The sequence below is a fragment of the Labrus mixtus genome, chromosome 13 (genome assembly GCF_963584025.1).
Source record: "Labrus mixtus chromosome 13, fLabMix1.1, whole genome shotgun sequence".
NCBI lineage: Eukaryota > Metazoa > Chordata > Actinopteri > Labriformes > Labridae > Labrus > Labrus mixtus.
In genome coordinates this window covers 25,776,121-25,793,795 of record NC_083624.1, presented here as the reverse complement: position 1 = coordinate 25,793,795, position 17,675 = coordinate 25,776,121, and the positions used below count along the sequence as shown (strand labels likewise).

General features: G+C 40.2%; 1 protein-coding gene and 1 long non-coding RNA gene across 2 annotated transcripts; one reads left to right on the top strand and one right to left on the bottom strand.

Moving 5' to 3' along the window:
* Window positions 1-7,870: 7,870 nt before the first annotated feature.
* Window positions 7,871-9,216, top strand: LOC132987379 (uncharacterized). The gene is made up of 2 exons (XR_009675613.1): window positions 7,871-7,979; window positions 8,988-9,216. It is a non-coding gene; the product is annotated as an uncharacterized LOC132987379 (long non-coding RNA).
* Window positions 9,217-14,653: 5,437 nt separating this feature from the next.
* zgc:172182 (coiled-coil domain-containing protein 89) lies at window positions 14,654-17,656 on the bottom strand. The gene is made up of 7 exons (XM_061052999.1): window positions 17,489-17,656; window positions 15,813-16,285; window positions 15,408-15,538; window positions 15,194-15,330; window positions 15,029-15,105; window positions 14,852-14,951; window positions 14,654-14,769 (listed from the first exon to the last, which is right to left on the bottom strand). The coding sequence occupies exons 1-7, from the start codon at window positions 17,546-17,548 to the stop codon at window positions 14,683-14,685; spliced, it is 1,065 nt and encodes a 354-aa protein (XP_060908982.1). The 5' UTR covers window positions 17,549-17,656; the 3' UTR covers window positions 14,654-14,682.
* Between the last annotated feature and the right edge of the window lie 19 nt (window positions 17,657-17,675).

Genomic DNA, 17,675 nt, shown 5'->3' with positions numbered 1-17,675 from the left:
TCTAACCAACTACACACTGTTGGGCATAATGAAAAGCACTCTCATCTTTAGTATGCTTTGCTATAATACTAAAATAGTTCGAATTGTAGAAAATTCTTCAGATTGTTCACATGCACAGAAATATTTACAGATATACACACACACACACACACACACACACGCTGTTGAAACTTTCACCAAACAAGTCAGTGCTACATATACCAGTACAGTTCGGTTCAAGTTGGGCTGATCTCTGTCCAGCCTCTCGTGTTGTCACCCTTTGGTTGATGACATGATCAACTAAGGTTGCTCTGATTTCATTTGAAAGTTGTTGTCTTCTTTGGCCATGAACTCCTCTACCAGCTCTACCCCTACCTCTCACTCTTCCTCCCCCTCTCATTCTCACCCTCCCTCTTCCTCTCTCTGCAACCTCTTCCCTTGTTGTTGTAAAAAAAAAAGATGTTCACTTGTGGTCTTTTCATAGTGCTTACTTCCTGATTGAAGTGATAACAATTAACCGTTGAGGTGTTTGGCCAGGTGGCACATACATTGGCCAATTAGCTCATTTTGAATGGCAGTGTTTTTCAGATTGTTGTCTTGTGCAGAGAACCGTGTTCATTTAAAAAGTGCCATTTTGAATTGCAAAATGTGTGTAAAGCAGAAAATGTGTTTAGACTTTTGGAGACTTGAGAAGAGGTTTTGCTCTCTGTGTGTCAGTTTAAATAATTGTGCTATGCATGTCATTTTAGTGTGTTAGCAATTGGAAAAAACTGTAATGTATTCCTAGGTCTCAGTTTTGGATGGACCTGTTTGGAGACTCTGGACTTCAATGGTTGCCATGAACACCAGTGCTTACTGAGATTCTGCTTCAGTAATGTTCTGCAGAAAGACCTGGATGAATGTACGGACCTCTGGAACAAGCACAGGATTCGACCATCCAGACTTGACTCATGTCCTGGAGGGATTCCAAACGAACTCTTTTTGTTGCCTCACAGGTAATCCACATCAACTCAGATTAAATGATCATAAACTGAATATTGTATTATAACAAATTGCACTGCACTCGTAACTATATTTGGATTATTGTATATTTTTGTAAATTATAGTATTTCATATAATTTATAGGCTAGTTGTCCTGCCTTTGTTTACTTTCACATTTCTGTAGATCAACAAGCAAACACATCTTATTAACAATGGCCATTTCAAACTACATTTCTAATATCTTGGTAAAAACCCTTTCATAATTCTATAATTGTCTGAATTTGCAGGTTTGGTTCAAGGGACTGTGGATTTGCTGTTGAAGACAGGGAACTAAATGTGTTTCCGGAGGCCAGGCAAACAATTGATTCATGCGGTGACCCTGACATTCAGGTTTATCTACAACAGGCTGTGGAACAAAATGGATTACAGCAGCCACAAAATAGCTGGGCTATAGATATGGACTATACTGAAGCCCTTAGCACATATATAGATTCCATGTTACAGTAAACCTATAGCTGAGAAAAAATGTTTGTGCTTTAGCAGGAGATGGCTTTACATTACATACATTACTGATTGGACTGTAAGTGATTATATTTTGGGAAATGCTACTGAGTCTTAATTGTGAACTGACATATAAGTGGCATAAAGGGTTTTAATTGTTAATAAAAGGATGATCTACCAAAATTCTCAAATGTGGTACTTTCAATTTTCAGGTTTGGTAACTGGAAGGGGTGTAACTAGTAGACAGTTTCCTTGTATAGTATGCCATGTTAACAGCAGATACTGTGCATTAATGCTACAGAAGTCACAAGCTAAATAATTCACAACAAATTACACAATTGACATCTGTACACACCAGTATTTTACCCTCAAAGGTATTTGTTTTATGTATTGAAAATGTTGCTGGAACAAAATGCAGAATACATCATATTTGTTAGTAAATACACTGTCATTTTTTTCGAATGAGAGTAAGCCATGAAAACAAAGACACAGCAAATTAAAAAACAAGGAGCTAAAATCAGGACAAGAACCGTGAAGTGTGAACCGTCTCCAAGGTTTGAAAACATCTAAATACATTAACGGATAAGGGGCCCGTTTCTGACAGAGAGTTCAACAAATCCTCAGTCTAACCCTGAGCTCTGAGTTGATTTACCCTCAGATGGGAAACTGAGTTTTCGGTTTCAGATCAGCAGATTTGAATTAGTTAAATCAACTCTGAGTATGTCCACTTGGTGTTCAGCGCGTGCACCACAACGAGCCAACATGAATGGAGCCCCGATTCTACGATTCACCATGGCAACAGGTGACAAAAAAAGAGATCCTCCTACTTTAACCGTCTCGGAATACATCAATATCTTCATGTGGCCACAGGCTACGGCGAATATGAACAGCGGCAAAGGAGAGAGAAGTGGTGTAAGAGAAAACAGCTGCTCGCGTCAGCACGTAAAGTCTATTAATTTAATATTTAATCAGAATAAAAATATTGCTGGTCAAAACTGATGGAATGGTAGGCTATTAAACCTATACAATTTATTTTCATTAAGATGCAATCCAGCAGAAGAAAATCGACTTTTAAACAGCTCAAAATGAAATATAATAACATAATAGGCTCATATAGATTGAACACAACCACAAAGCCAAAAACACAACCACAAATCAAAAAACACAACCACAAATCAAAAAACACAACCACAAAGCCAAAAACACAACCACAAATCAAAAAACACAACAACAAATCAAAAAACACAACCACAAATCAAAAAACACAACCACAAAGCCAAAAACACAACCACAAATCAAAAAACACAACAACAAATCAAAAAACACAACCACAAATCAAAAAACACAATGACATTAACGGAAAAGGTACCTGCAGTCGACAAGGATCGTCACTGATTGGACGAACGCAATTTCCATCTTTTTAACCGGAAGTAAATGCTTCATACGCTTTTGGGAGCCAGGCAGAGAAATGTCAACGAAGTAAGCGAGATATTTAAAATTCATGATGTATTGCCCAAATTGTGGCAAAGAGCTCCCAGAAAATGTACGGCCGAACTTTTGCAGTGGATGTGGCAAGAGGTTAGGAGATTTTACATCCATTAAGAGTGATTGTATATTATCCCCTGTGACTGCTGAGAAACATTGTTTGACTCTGAGGCAGTCACTTACAGACATTGGGCCCGTTTCTGAAAGAAGGTTTTGTGTAAACTCTGAGTCAGTTAACCCTGAAATGAGGGAAACTCTGGGTATTCCGTTTCAAAAGAGGAGGTCACTCAAACCCGAGAAAGAGGGGTAACTCCAGCCTGTTTCAGAGGGAGAGGTTACTTTACCTCGACCAGGAGCAGGTTTTCTTCAATGAACCCTGAGTTTCTCTAGGTCTCCTCCCTCTTTCAGAGCCAGAAACGCCGTTTCAAAAATTAATTTTGAGAGTTTGTATCAAAACGGACTTCAGAGCGAGTTGTTTTACAAGAGCAGTCAGTCTCTCACAACCAAACAACATCGTTGACTTTTTACTTTAGTATTTGACAGAATTGATCAGCTATCGAGAATCTCACCCAGAAACGGATCCCAAGATCATCATCTTCAAACACCACGAGCTATGGGGTAAGCTACTGTTCCATTATATCATGTGTTGTATTTAAGTTGACTTATTTTTGGTGTCCTGAGCTAGTCACTTGAGTAATTTAAGTAGTAATATAAAAATCAATTTGAGGGTTTCTTAGATTTTGTAATCATTGTATGCCATCTCCTGATGAGGTAAAGAATGCACTGAAGACTCTCTCCCCAGATTTGCCATCTTCTACAGGACACATTTTGGAAAATAGAGTTGGGAGACAAGTACCACAGAATTTTTTTTTTTTTTTTAAAACTCTTAATAATGTGGCATCGGATAAGGAAAAGGTTTCAACACCTAAAATTGTATCTGTGACAAAATCCAAGGCAGTCAGTCTGCACTCCAAACCCCTTGAGAAAACACCAGAAAGACCCCAGGACAGAGTGACACAGTCTCAAAAAAAGGTTTCAACACCTGCAAGTGCATCAGAAAAAAAACTCCAACTCGTGGAAAAAACACTGACATCCACAAAACCCCAGCGTATAGTTACACCGACTAAGGTTGTTGTATGATGTCAATGTCAATGTCAGTTTCAAAATCCAAAGCCGTCAGTTTTCCCAGCAATCGTTTAGAGAAAACCTCTGACCAGAAAACACCAGAAAACCCCCATCGCATGGTGACACAAATTCAGGAAAAAACTAAAGACAGTAAGCACTTTCAACCTTTAAATACCCCAGTACCAATATACTGGGTCTGGCTCTGATCTGAAAACTAGGAAGGTCTTGTCAGCTAGGTGGGAGAATCGAAACCCACTATCAATGTCTACTCAAAGCAAGTTTCGATTCATCCACCTAGCTGAAGAGACCTTCCTAGTTTTCAGATCAGAGCTTGTTCTGCTGCAGTTTCAGATTCAGACTCTTTTAAGCTTGGATTTTTGAGAAAATCCCGCCCCAGATTTTCAGCTTGCAATCAACAGAGGGTGTGACACGCGTCAACTGCCTCTCCTGTTGATGCTCAGAGAATGAAACTTAAGTGCTCAGTCCAAACAAAGCCTGACAACGACCCACTATCAATATCTACTCAAAGCAAGTTTCGATTCACCCACCTAGCTGACAAGACCTTCCTAGTTTTCAGATCAGAGCCAGACCCAGTATATTGATACTGGGGTATTTAAAGGTTGAATGTGCTTACTGTCTTTAGTTTTTTCCTGAATTTGTGTCACCATGCACTGGGGGTTTTCTGGTGTTTTCTTTACATTGTCAGAGGTTTTCTCTAAACGATTGCTGGGAAAACTGACGGCTTTGGCTGCCATGCCTGTCCAAAAGGTCTTTACCGCAGTCTCTACAGACGAGGCTACAAACATACTCTGCTCCACAGTAGCCTCATCTCTGAACAAACTCTGCCCTCTGGTGTCCAAACCCGCTCGCAAAACCCACCCTAGCCCATGGCTCACGAAAGTCATAAGAGAGCAAAGAGCAGGGCTGAGGTCAGCAGAGAGAAAATGGCAAAAATCCAAACAGTCCGCTGACCTCAATGACTATAAGCAAAGACTTGTCTCATTCTCCTCCAGCCTGAAAATGGCCAAGACGACATATTATCAGAACAAGATATGCAATGCCACAGAAACAAGAAAAATGTTTTCTGCTTTTAACTCACTGCTTCAACCACCTCTCCTCCACCCTCCGATCTGTTCACACCAGACATGTTTGCCTCGTATTTTACTGAAAAGGTTGCAACCTTCAGTAACCAGTTTTCTGAGCCTGACCAACTCAGCCCAAAGGCACCAACCAAAAGTGCCTCACTCGACTCATTCTCCTCTCTGACTGAGGATGAGGTCTCTAAGTCTCTAAGGACAGAGTGACACAGTCTCACTCAGTGCATCAGTGTCAAAATCCCAGGTAAACTGTCTGCCCTTTGACACCTGCAATCGGATCAGTTTCAAAACCCAAGTTTGTCAGTGTGCCCTCAAAAACCCTTGATAAAAAAACGCTGACAACTTCCAGTTTTCTGAGCCTGACCAACTCAGCCCAAAGGCACCAACCAAAAGTGCCTCACTCGACTCATTCTCCTCTCTGACTGAGGATGAGGTCTCTAAGCTTGTGCTAGACTCTCGGCCCACCACCTGTCCTCTGGACCCAATACCATCAAGCCTCCTGCAGACCATTTCCTCTCCGCTTAATGCTGCACTTGAGCATATCATCAACTCCTCTCTGTCAACGGGTGTGTTCCCCACCGCATTCAAGCAAGCTCGGGTCACCCCTCTGCTCAAAAAACCCACACTAAACCCAGCCCAGGTTGAAAACTACAGACCGGTTTCTCTTCTGCCCTTTCTGCTAGACCTGTCTGCTGCCTTTGACACAGTCAACCATCAAATCCTCCTATCCACGCTCTCTGAACTTGGCATCTCAGGATTTTCCCTCTGCTGGTTCGTGTCCTACCTCTCTGGGCGATCCTTTAGAGTGTCTTGGAAGGGAGAAGTGTCCAAAGCGCACAGCATATTCACAGGGGTACCTCAAGGGTCAGTGCTTGGTCCCCTTCTCTTCTCCATATACACAAGGTCACTTGGTTCAATAATCCGATCTCATGGCTTCGCATACCACTGCTATGCTGACGATACCCAGCTCTTCCTGTCATTCCCGCCAGACGATGTTACAGTCTCTGCAAGAATCTCATCATGCCTTGCTGATGTCTCTAAATAGATGAATGAACAGCACCTTCAACTCAATCTTTCAAAGACTGAGCTCCTTGTCATCCCAGCCAGTCCCTCTATGCAACCACAGATCAATATCCAGCTTGGAACAACCAAACTCATGCCCACAAAGTCTGCCCGGAACCTGGGTGTCATGATTGATGACCAGCTAACTTTTAAGGTTCAAGTAGCCTCGATTGCCCGGTCATGTCGATTTACCCTGTACAACATCAGGAAGATCAGACCTTACCTGTCAGAACACGCTACACAGCTCCTGGTACAGGCTCTTGTGATATCACACATCGATTATTGCAACTCTCTACTGGCAGGTCTTTCTACATGCACTATCAAACCTCTGCAAATGATACAAAATGCAGCAGCACGACTGGTCTTCAACCTTCCTAAAAGAGCACATGTCACTCCGCTGTTCATCTCCTTACACTGGCGCCCAGTTACTGCTTGCATCAAATTTAAAACTCTGCTGCTCGCTTACAAAACAGCGACAAAAACGGCTCCTCCTTACTTTAACTCTCTCATCCAGGTCTACACTCCCTCCCGCCCACTACGCTTTGCCAATGAAAGGCGTCTGATCCAACCTTCACAACATGGTCCTAAGTCTCTGACTAGACTTTTCTCCTCTGTTGCCCCCCGGTGGTGGAATGAACTTCTGCCAAATACTTAATCATTACCATAACCAGCGGTGGCTGCACAACACTTCCATCTACTGGTTGTTCAGGGGAGGGCGTATTCGCGTTCAAATTCGGGGGTATTTATTTGTGGATGGTAGTGTGCGGTAAGAATGTCTCAAAATTACATCATCGAGAGAAAAGCCCAAAAGCGATTCACAAATGCAGAATCCACACACAAAGTCAAGCATATTTATTTTCAAATCTCAAAAATATATTTACAAATACACATTTATTTATACAAAGTAGTTTATTTATTTGTATGTCACATTTTTATATTTGTATATTTATAAATGTATGCATATTTATATATCATTTCGATATGTATAAATCTTTTTGAGCCAATTCTATCTCCATATTCTCAAGACAGATAGGACACATTATCCCTTCAGAGAGTTCTGGGTCTTCCCCTTCATCTCCTCCAATTTGATGTGCCCGATTAACCTCCCAGGTGTTGAGTAAATAAGTGAATCGGAAATTCTTCCTCCTAGTAACCCTTTTCACATGATGTCCTTCAACTCCATAAGACGCCAACGTTTCTAGATTCTCATCTTTCTTCTGAAAACAATCTAATCTTCTATACAGTACATCATGTGACTGCATGTATCTATCTGTAAATCTCAGTCACTAACCACCTACTTTCCTGGGAGCTCTCTTAGGCTCCTCGAGATCATTGGTTGACGGCCTGCCAGAACAACCCCCTCCCCACCCCCTTGCTCCCTATCCCTCTTCCTGCATTTTATCCAAGGGGCAACCTCCGGTCTCGAAAAATGAAGCCAATCCGGAAGTACAAAAAACTGCAGTTCCTTGAGGTTCCGCTTGAGGCTTTTTTTTATAGCTCATCTGATTTTATTTTATCAAGGAAAACGGCTATGCCCATATAAGGGTTGTGGCAGATTTGATTGACAGCTCTGCGCGCTGCATCGGTCTGTCAGGTCAGCAGGTCAGGAGGCTAGCAGCTTGATCCGTCTGATTTCTCTTCTTTTTTACTTCGTTTGGAGAGTTTGTTTAACACATATCTGACAACATATATGGCTTGCTGTGCGGTTAACAGACCATCCAAGAAGTTGATGCTTCAGCTCACTTTTCGGTAAGTGATATAGTAGTGTTATATTTACTGCATACTCATGCGTCAGTATTTATATTTACGGACCTAGCTTGTTTAGCGTTAGCTTGTAAACCAGTCGGCTAACTGTACTCAGTGTAGTCCATTATTTACAATGGTTTAGAAATGTTTGTTGTTAAGATGTTGTTGTTGAAAATAATTAGTTTGTGTCAGGTTAGAAACTAAAGGTTCCCCTCGGTGGTTAACCGCAGACTGTAAATCTGGTTATCTGACGTTATGATGAATGTTATACTCCACCTAAATGTCGACATTAAAAAACAAACTTTGTTTAGTAATTATCCATCAGTAACATAAACTTAACTCAACTGAACCTAATATGCTGTAGGTTATAGAGGATGACATAGTGTCTTAAGATTTGTGCAAACTGTTACCAAATTTAAAAAAAAAATAACTTTGTATGAGTTCAGGGAAATTTAATCTGGTTATTAATATAGTTCTTAATCGTTACAGATGCTCTTACACAGAATATAGCAGTAGAAATATAAAATATAAATAACATTTGGAATGAAAATCAAATATAAAGCAATTAGTACAAGAAATAGTTTTAAGGATACAGCCATGTGTCGAGCTCATGTTAATAATAAATTAGTTACTGTATGTTCTGTACTGAAGCACAGGGAGTTGGGACCTGTTAATGATTTAAATAATTCAGGTTATATTTGTTTCATGTTAAGATGAAGTACTATCCACAATAAACTGCTTAATTTTTCCTCATACAAAATCTGAGGCAATTTTATCTGGAATATCATTGTGCAAGTGAGTGAGAGAGCTGAAAGTAGCATGATTACATTAAGGTTTATCTTCTTAACTTTAAATAGATGTTGATTACCTGAATACTGTACCTTTGTTGTCTGGGTAGTACACTGTTGAATTAATAAATGTACTCTTACACACAGATGAATACAGAAAATCCACACAAAAAATGATTTAATGAATAACTGCTATTTTCTCTCTTTCTTTGCCATCCTGAAGACCCCGCACTAAAAGTCCATGTTCTCCTGGATCCATGTCACATGTTCAAGCTTCCTCAGAATGACTTTTCAACAGTCGAAGTTCTGGTGAGAGAAGATGGCCAGCAGATAAGACGGCAGTACATCAACGAGCTCCACCGGCTTCAGGAGGAGGAGGAGGAGGGTTTGCACTTTGGAAGACTGTATTCATGCTTCAGCTGTTCAAATAAAAATAGATCTCCTCCAAACAACTTGCAATCAAACCATTTTCTTCCCATTTTAAAACCCTTTGTCCAGTTTAGATGGGAGAAGTTGATATTATGTGATATTGATCTGGGAAGACTACATTAATAAATCACTTTTAACTGTGTTTTTATTCACAAGTTGTTGATCTTATTTACTCTCGGTGTATCTTAATTTAAGAATGGGGCTGTGTTTAAGGGCATATTTTGTAATGATTCTGTTCCAGCCCATTTTAAGAAATGAACTACATTACATGTAACATGCATGTTACATAACATGTTTACAGCTTGGGACAAAAAAAACCAAATAGGTCTGATTAGCTCATGTCTCGATCGCCACACACTGTACGGGGGTCGTTTGATTTGATGAAGGATAAGAGTTATTCACAATAAGGCGTGTAGCTGACCAGCTTGACAGGCGGGCACAGTGTAACGGTTTGTCGAGAGGCTTAAAAACCCGCCTCAGCTCCAGCTCTCAGCCTGTGGGTGACATCATTCAGGCCATCCGGGGGAGACCTCCCTCGCAGCGAGCTGTTGAAGAGAAGCAACCGAAGTCCACCCCAGAAGAACCAACAAATGCAGATTTTGTTGAGGCTCAGGTTTCTTCCTCTGTCTCTGCAGCTCTCTGGGCACCTCGACGGACAAGTCACCAATAAGCCACACTGTGTCTATAGGAGAAATACAAAGGTGTTCAAATAATGCCTCAGACAAGACAAAATGTACAGTTAACTACATGTGACAGCTCAGGGTTTTTTTTGTTATTAGCCACATTTGCAGGAATAATATTGAACAAGGTAGCTGCAACTCATAATAATAGATGCCAGTCTTAAACACTATTTTTTCTAATACTAAGTTTTTGGTGTGAAGCTGACACTGTCCACAGACTCCATGACTTCACGGGGTTCTATAGAAAACAAATGTCTTATAATAAATACAAAATATAAAAAAGAGAGGCCAAGGAAACATGAAAGACAGTCAGGTAAACATCGAGCGGAAACTGTAAGAGGAGATCCAGAAAGCTTTTCCAACTACTGTGCATAGCTTGTGCATCTGTTCGGGTGTAAAAGACGTCAGGTGTAGTCTTCAAAAGTCTTCATTTTTCAGTTTTGAGGCTGAAAATCTTTAACTTTTGTCTAAAACTTTTGTAAATAATGAAAGATAAGGCTAGGGGACAAACAGTAAAGCCCCTTTTCGACCAAATAGCCCCAGAACATTTAGTTCCAGGGGCTTCTCTTCAAGGAACTAAGTGGTTCCTGCAGCCCATTGCTGTCAGCATTTCCACTGCTGCCTGAACTCCCGTAAAGATTATGCAAGCTGTATTGAATTGCAAATGACTTACATGATTAACAATGGAAAGGAGGCAAGTGCTGTGTTTAGTGTTTCATTAAAATGGAAAGAGTGAAATGTTAGAAGAATTAGAACTGAATATGTCAAACCATTTCACCCAAAGCCAAAGAAACACCTCTTAAAATGGTAAATGATATTAATCCCAATGAAATGCAATGAACTTCTCAGTGAGAGCTTTAAGATAAAGATAAATACATTTGTTTGCAAATACACAAGATCTTTGTAGGGATACTTTCTGAAAAAGATTTACAGTCATCAAAGTTAGAATATGATATAATCAAAGATAGTGTTTTAATGGTGGATAAAAATAAGGAAAAATGCAAAATTCTCGACTTATTTTGGCAAAGCAATACAAACATAAATGTAGATTATTTTTGCACAAAGTTCATCAAAATGTCCCTAGTTCTGTTGGAAAGTTCCTGCAGTCGAGAAAGAGCTTAAGCGTATGAAACAAAGCATGTGTATTAAAAGTATTTTATAGAGGCAAGAGGGAAAGAAAATAAAGTTAATTTTAAAACCGTAAGCGGTGATGAAGGGCCCTCGCACTTTGTGCATGTCGGGGTGTGTTGCGACCGCGTGGATGGCGCCAAGGAGGAGGCCAGCAGATCAATTTGTGTAAAAGTTGTTGCACTGGCAAGTTCGAACAGGTAACACAATGAAGATTACATCATAATTCATGTAGAGCAGTTCAGGCTGGCACTGTGATGACACTTGTGAAATTTGGAGCACACTGAACATTGTTTATTGGAGGTAGTACTTTGTTCTTGCAGTAGGGGGTGCTATGGTTACAATTTATTATTGTTATGTGACAGTGTTCAGAGGCCAACCCTGATTATACCTGTGAAATTTGGAGCAAATCTGACATTGTATATGGGAGGTAGTACTTATTGTTTGCAGTAGGGGGCGCTATGGTTAAAATGTATCATTGCTTTGTGACAGTGTTCAGAAACCAACCCTGGTTATACCTGTGAAATTTGAAGCAGATCAGACAAAGTATATATATCAACATGGGTCTGAACTACATCCTGTATCACCTCAACTCCCCAGGGACCTATGCTAGAATCCTGTTTGTGGACTTCAGCTCGGCTTTCGACACCATCATCCCGGATATTCTCCAACACAAACTCACCCAGCTCACAGTGCCGGCCTCCATCTGTCAGTGGATTACCAACTTCCTGACTGACAGGAGACAGCAGGTGAGGCTGGGGAGCACTACATCCAGCACCCGGACAAACAGCGCTGGCGCCCCCCAGGGGTGTGTTCTCTCCCCACTGCTCTTCTCCCTTTACACAAATGACTGCACCTCAGGGGACCCTTCTGTGCAACTCCTGAAATTTGCAGACGACACCACCGTCATCGGTCTCATTGAGGACGGAGACGAGTCTGCTTCCAGGCGGAAGGTGGAACAGCTGGCTCTCTGGTGCAGTCAGAACCATTTGGAGCTGAACCCGCTCAAGACTGTGGAGATGACAGTGGACTTCAGGAGAAGCCCCCCCCCCCCTCGCCATTCTGAACAGCACAGTGTCTACTGTGGACTCCTTCAGGTTCCTGGGATCCACAATCTCTCGAGACCTGAAATGGACCTTCCACATAGACACAATCAGAAAGAAGGCCCATGATGCACTTCCTGCGTCAGGTCAGGAAGTTCAACCTGGAGCTGCTGATCATGTTTTACACCGCCATCATCCAGTCTGTTCTCTGCACCTCTATCACTGTCTGGTTTGAATCTGCAACCAAACTGGACAGACACAGACTGCAATGGACTCTAAGGACTGCAGAAAAAATCATTGGTGTCGACCTGCCCCCCATCCAGGACTTATACCAGGAAATGGGCAGGTAGTATCACTGCAGACTCCTCACATCCCGGACACAAACTTTTCAAACTCCTCCCCTCTGGCAGGCATTACAGAACACTGTACGCACTCTGTGACTGTTTAGCGTTCATCGGAGTGACAGCCTGGGGGAAGAAACTGTTCTTTTGACAGGTTGTTTTTGCGTACAGTGTTCTGATGATGGCGGTGTAAAACATGATCAGCAGCTCCTGGGGCAGGTTGAACTTCCTGAGCTGACGCAGGAAGTACATCCTCTGCTGGGCCTTCTTTCTGTGATAACTGTTTCTTGTGGGTTGTAGTGACATTTTTTTAATCTACTAGACAGTATACATGAGTCCACTTAGTCAGTGTACAGACAGATGTCACTGTCAGATGTTACCAAGCATACTAAGTATACTACTGTGTGGACAACGCTGCCTTCAGATGAAAACAAATAAGCATTCTTTACCCTGAATTGACTGTGGCTTAATCCAGACACACTATAGCTGCTAGATGGCTTGATCTGTTTTGTATGCTAGGGACAGGGGACTTAGAACTAGCTGCTAGCTGGCTAACGTTCGCAGACGTCATGTCAACATCGGTATTTTGAGTCGGTGTAACTATACGCTGGGGTTTTTCTGGGGTTTTCTGGGGATACATAGTTACATACCTTCCTCTTCTGAAAAATGACCACCATGACTCGATACATTGATTCCCTGTTGATGAGCCTCCATAGTAGTCCGTATGTGCATGGCGGAGGGCACATTGTATTGCTGCAATTGTCCCATTTTCTGTTCCGAGGTCAGTTCTTAATCTCATTGGGATCACACCAACACTTTTAATATACAATTAATATAATTGTGCGCGATGACAGATGGGTTGTTGTTAGTATTTCCACAAACAAGCCACATTATTCTTCTCGACAAGCCATCTATACATCCTGAGAGGGCTGATCCAAAGGGTTTCCGTTTATCATAGCCATCTGCATGCCATATGTAGTTCGGACCCATGGAATGATACGTGCGTCTTGTAAACCTCCGGCGTGTTCTCAAAGCCGTCCCATGTGGATTTAGTTGTTTCAACAAGCTCATTACTATTTCTCGTTTCACACGTAGTTTGTGTTTTTGTTGAAGAACTTGACACATAGTCCGATAGCCGAAGAGTTGCCCGGGTCCCTGCAGCTCAGTCTGAATGGCACGTCTCACCTCGGCTAGTGGAGAATAGTTCCGTCGTCTGTACAAACCTGCTTCTTTTAAACGTGTCTTTAGCGTACGGATACTAATTTGAATGTTGTGAAAGGTTGACAGCATATCCAATATCACCTCATATGTATGGCCTGCATCAAAATGTTCTCTGAGAGTAGTAAGTCTGATTCTCCGGTTTCGCTCATGTTTTTAAGTCAACTCACGGAAGCAGCATGCATTGTGTTTTTTGATATGTTGTTGTGTTTTTTTTATTTTTTGTTGTGTTTTGTTGTGTTTTTTGATTTGTGGTTGTGTTTTCTTATTTTTTGTTGTGTTTTGTGATTTGTTGTTATGTTTTCTTATTTTTTGTTGTGTTTTTTGATTTGTCGTTGTGTTTTCTTATTTGTTGTTGTGTTTTGCACTTCAGGGCCACCGTAGTCGTATCCCCTCTGCTGTTGGTTAACAGCCCACTCTAGCCACTGAACAATGCAGGAGAGAATTACCACCGACAAGAAGGGCTCAATCACCTCCGTACAAGTAAGAGGATACAAGATGCTAATCACAGTCAGCACAGTCTCACTTTTCCTGATTATCCTTAGTGCATATGCTCTCTTTCTACAGGCTATCTATGTGCCTGCTGATGATTTAACTGACCCTGCTCCTGCCACAACTTTTGCTCATTTGGACGCAACAACTGTGCTGTCCCGTGCTATTGCTGAGCTTGGTATCTATCCTGCTGTGGACCCCCTGGATTCCACCTGTCGCATCATGGACCCCAACATTGCAGGGTCTGAAACACTATGATGTTGCTTGTGGTGTGCAAAAGATTCTTCAGGCAAGCCCAACGTATTCTGTGTGTCTGTCAACATCAGCAATCCGAAAATACCCAATTAACTTATACCCAACGTCTCTCTTCGGAAGGTTTTACGACATTTGTACAGTGTAATTTATATGTGAGGAACTTCTAACATGTCATGCTGTGGTTCTACTTCTCTCAAAAAGGGAAGATCCAATAAAAAAAACAAATTGATACTTATAATTTGTCCTCTGTGATTGTTTTCATTTTGAGTAAAGAAGCATTTTGATAAACATCTTTTATTTGAATGGAAATGTAACTCACACAATGCTCAAGTTTAACCCATCATGTGGCGAAGTTTCTTATTCAGCTCCCTCTCTTGTATTAGAAGGCTGCTGCTGTGTTCTTTGTAAGCTTCAAAGTCCTGTAAAATAATGATACAAAAACTATGTAAAGCATGTCTCCAGCCCAACATCGGTCAACAACACTCGCAGACTTAAACAGACCTTTTTGAACTGCCCATATTTTGTGTTGGCTTTGTCCAGAGCAGCCTGTAAAGACTTCACTTTTAAATCTCCATTCACAGCGTCTGCTTCCTTATGAAACCTAAGGTGATGCAGACATACTTTAAATACTTGAGTACATTTCTTACAGCTGCATTGTGTTGTCAGTGCACACTTTACCTGTCCTCTGCCTTGGCCCTGGCTTTTTTCTCTTCTTTCAATTTCATCTCAAGTTGCTGGATTTCCTCTTGTTTCTCCTGTATTTAAAAAAAAAATGCTTATACATTTGTTCATCTCCTCCGACATGCAATCTTAGTAAGGTGATAAAAAGATTGATCCAATCACCTGTATCAAGCTCCCTCTTTCATAAGACAGTTGCAATAATTTGTCCTTCTCTCTATTGAGGTGTGTTATGCTTTCGCTCATGCTGATTTCCGTCACACCATGCTTCTCTCTAGCATTCTGTAGCTGCAGCTCAAGTTCTGCAAATGTGATAAAGGTCATAAGAATACAGGTGCTTGTTATATTTTGTTGTGCTTCAGAGACAATCTTTACTCACCTTTGCACAACTCAACAGTGTCTCTTTGTAGTTGCTGAGCAACATTCAATTGACCAAGTAGTAATGCCTCCTCTGTTCGTTGCTGTGTTGCTTGTTCCTGGAGTTTTGACTGGCACTCCGCTAAGTTCTCCCTTAAAAAGAGATGTAAAACAATTAAAGTTTTCTGTGCTGTTACAAAAAAAAAAAGGCTAGGGGGACAGAATCTGACTTGGAGACCTGTTTTTAGCAAAGGGAACAAACCCTTAGTCTCTGAAATGTTGAAAAGATTACAATTTCCAGATGCCCAAAGAGACGTATTCAGTGTGCTCGTTTAATAGAAGCAGCAGTCCAACAATTTGATTTATTTTTGAATATCACAGACAAACAACATATCCTCATATTATAAAAAAGGGGGATTCGTCTTACCGATATTCACTTTCCTTATTTGTGAAGCTTTCGCTCAGCAGTTTGATTTCTTGCACCAGTTTTTGAACATGCAGTTCTTTATCTTGTAATTTTTGTGAGAAAAGCGTCTCATTTTCAGCCTGCAGTTGTTTGTTTTCCACCTTTAACAGGCCATTTTGATTTTTGTACTCGGTCATAAAAGCAATAATCGCTTGATTATTGCTATATAAATCCATAAACCTCTTCTCCATTAGATCTGCTTTATTTCTTTCACTATCCAGTTCTGCACGACAATCTTCGATACAGCCCTCCAGTTCTGAATTGATTTTCTGCAGGGCTTCACATCGAAGAAGCAGTTCATCTGCTCTCTGTTTCAGCATGCAAATCAAACCTGATTGTTCATCTATCCTGGACCGCAGCTTCCCAGTCTCTGTTGTATCATCCACAGAAAGGCTTCGAAGTTTTGCCAATGCCTTCTGAAAACTGTCCATATGCTGGAAACAAGGAGAAAACACCTGTGTTAAAACCATAGACTGTAAATATTAGAAACATGACAGATATGCAACTTCCTAGTTCTTACGTCACTGTACTCTCAGGTACAAATAAGTAGAGCTGGTAATAGAGGAGGCTAAAGCACTTGAGTTGGTATAGCTAATTACTAGATTTATTCCCGCAAGTGAAACTTAACAAGGTAGGTACAAATATGAACAAACGCATGAAATCTAAATTAATAGCATATATCACATTCAGATATTTTTGTAGTCGGTAAACATATTGACAAGTAGCCTAAAGCTATGAGGGACAAAAAATGACTAGTATAGTATAAATAAATAAATAAATGAATAAATAAATAAATAAATGTTGGGAGAAATGCATATAATAATGTATAAATAAATTAATAATTAAATAATAAATAAATAAATTAAATAAATAAATGTTGGGAGAAATGCATATAATAATGTATAAATAAATAAAGAATTAAATAAATGCATAAATAAATATATAAATAAATATATTCATATATTTATGTATTTATTTTTGTATTTCTGTGTCCATGTTGTACAAGGAAAAGTAAATATGTAAATTAAGTGGGCCGTCATAACATTACTGAAGTAGGATTGGTCAATTTTGAAAAACAGACATGTAAATGTGTAAAATATACAAATATGTGTAAATATAAAAATACGGAAATAAATTAATAACTCAATTAATGTGGAAATGTATGCATTGATACATATATAACTGTAGAAATACGCTAATAAATGAATAAATACATGTAAAAATATATAAATAGTCTTTTTCATTAACAAAGTGTATTTATTATTTATTCATTGATGTATTGTTTTCAGCATTTATATATTTATTGATGCATTTATTTATTCATTTATTTATTTATACTTTTTTACAATTTTTTGTCCCTCATATAAAGCATGCGTAGACGTCTGAACACGCTATCAACCGACAGTAGCGACATAGCTTTCTTTTTATTTTACCTAAATGTAATTGTTTTAGGCAAGTTATTTATTGAGACGTGAGAAAGTATTTTAACTACGGTTATTTGAAGTTGAGGAGAGTGTGCAAGAAATAGGCCTTTACATTTAGGCTACATTTAATTTGGACTGAGACAGCGAACCAGAAAGTAAGCTAAACTAGTAAGTACCCTGGGAGATTATCGTTGTTAGCTAACTTTTACATACCTCCGTCGGGATGCCCTCCATCTGAAGGAAGTTTTCTGCATTTCTTTGTGGAGTTGCCATTCTGAAAATAAAGAATGGGGTAAGGTTTCTCCTGTTTTTTTTTATAGATACATTCTTCTTTTAGTCTCTCTCTAGGCTCGGTTTTACATTTCGTAGAAATCACCACAAAGTTACAGTTGCTCGGTCG

What these genes read in the sequence shown, in the direction of transcription:
- zgc:172182 (XM_061052999.1), bottom strand. Translation starts at nt 17,548, where the DNA reads ATGGCAACTCCACAAAGAAATGCAGAAAACTTCCTTCAGATGGAGGGC. An exon ending in TGGAGGGCATCCCGACGGAG is followed by an intron (nt 16,286 to 17,488) that starts GTATGTAAAAGT and finishes CCTTGTTTCCAG; the next exon opens with CATATGGACAGTTTTCAGAA. An exon ending in CACTGTTGAGTTGTGCAAAG is followed by an intron (nt 15,331 to 15,407) that starts GTGAGTAAAGAT and finishes TCACATTTGCAG; the next exon opens with AACTTGAGCTGCAGCTACAG.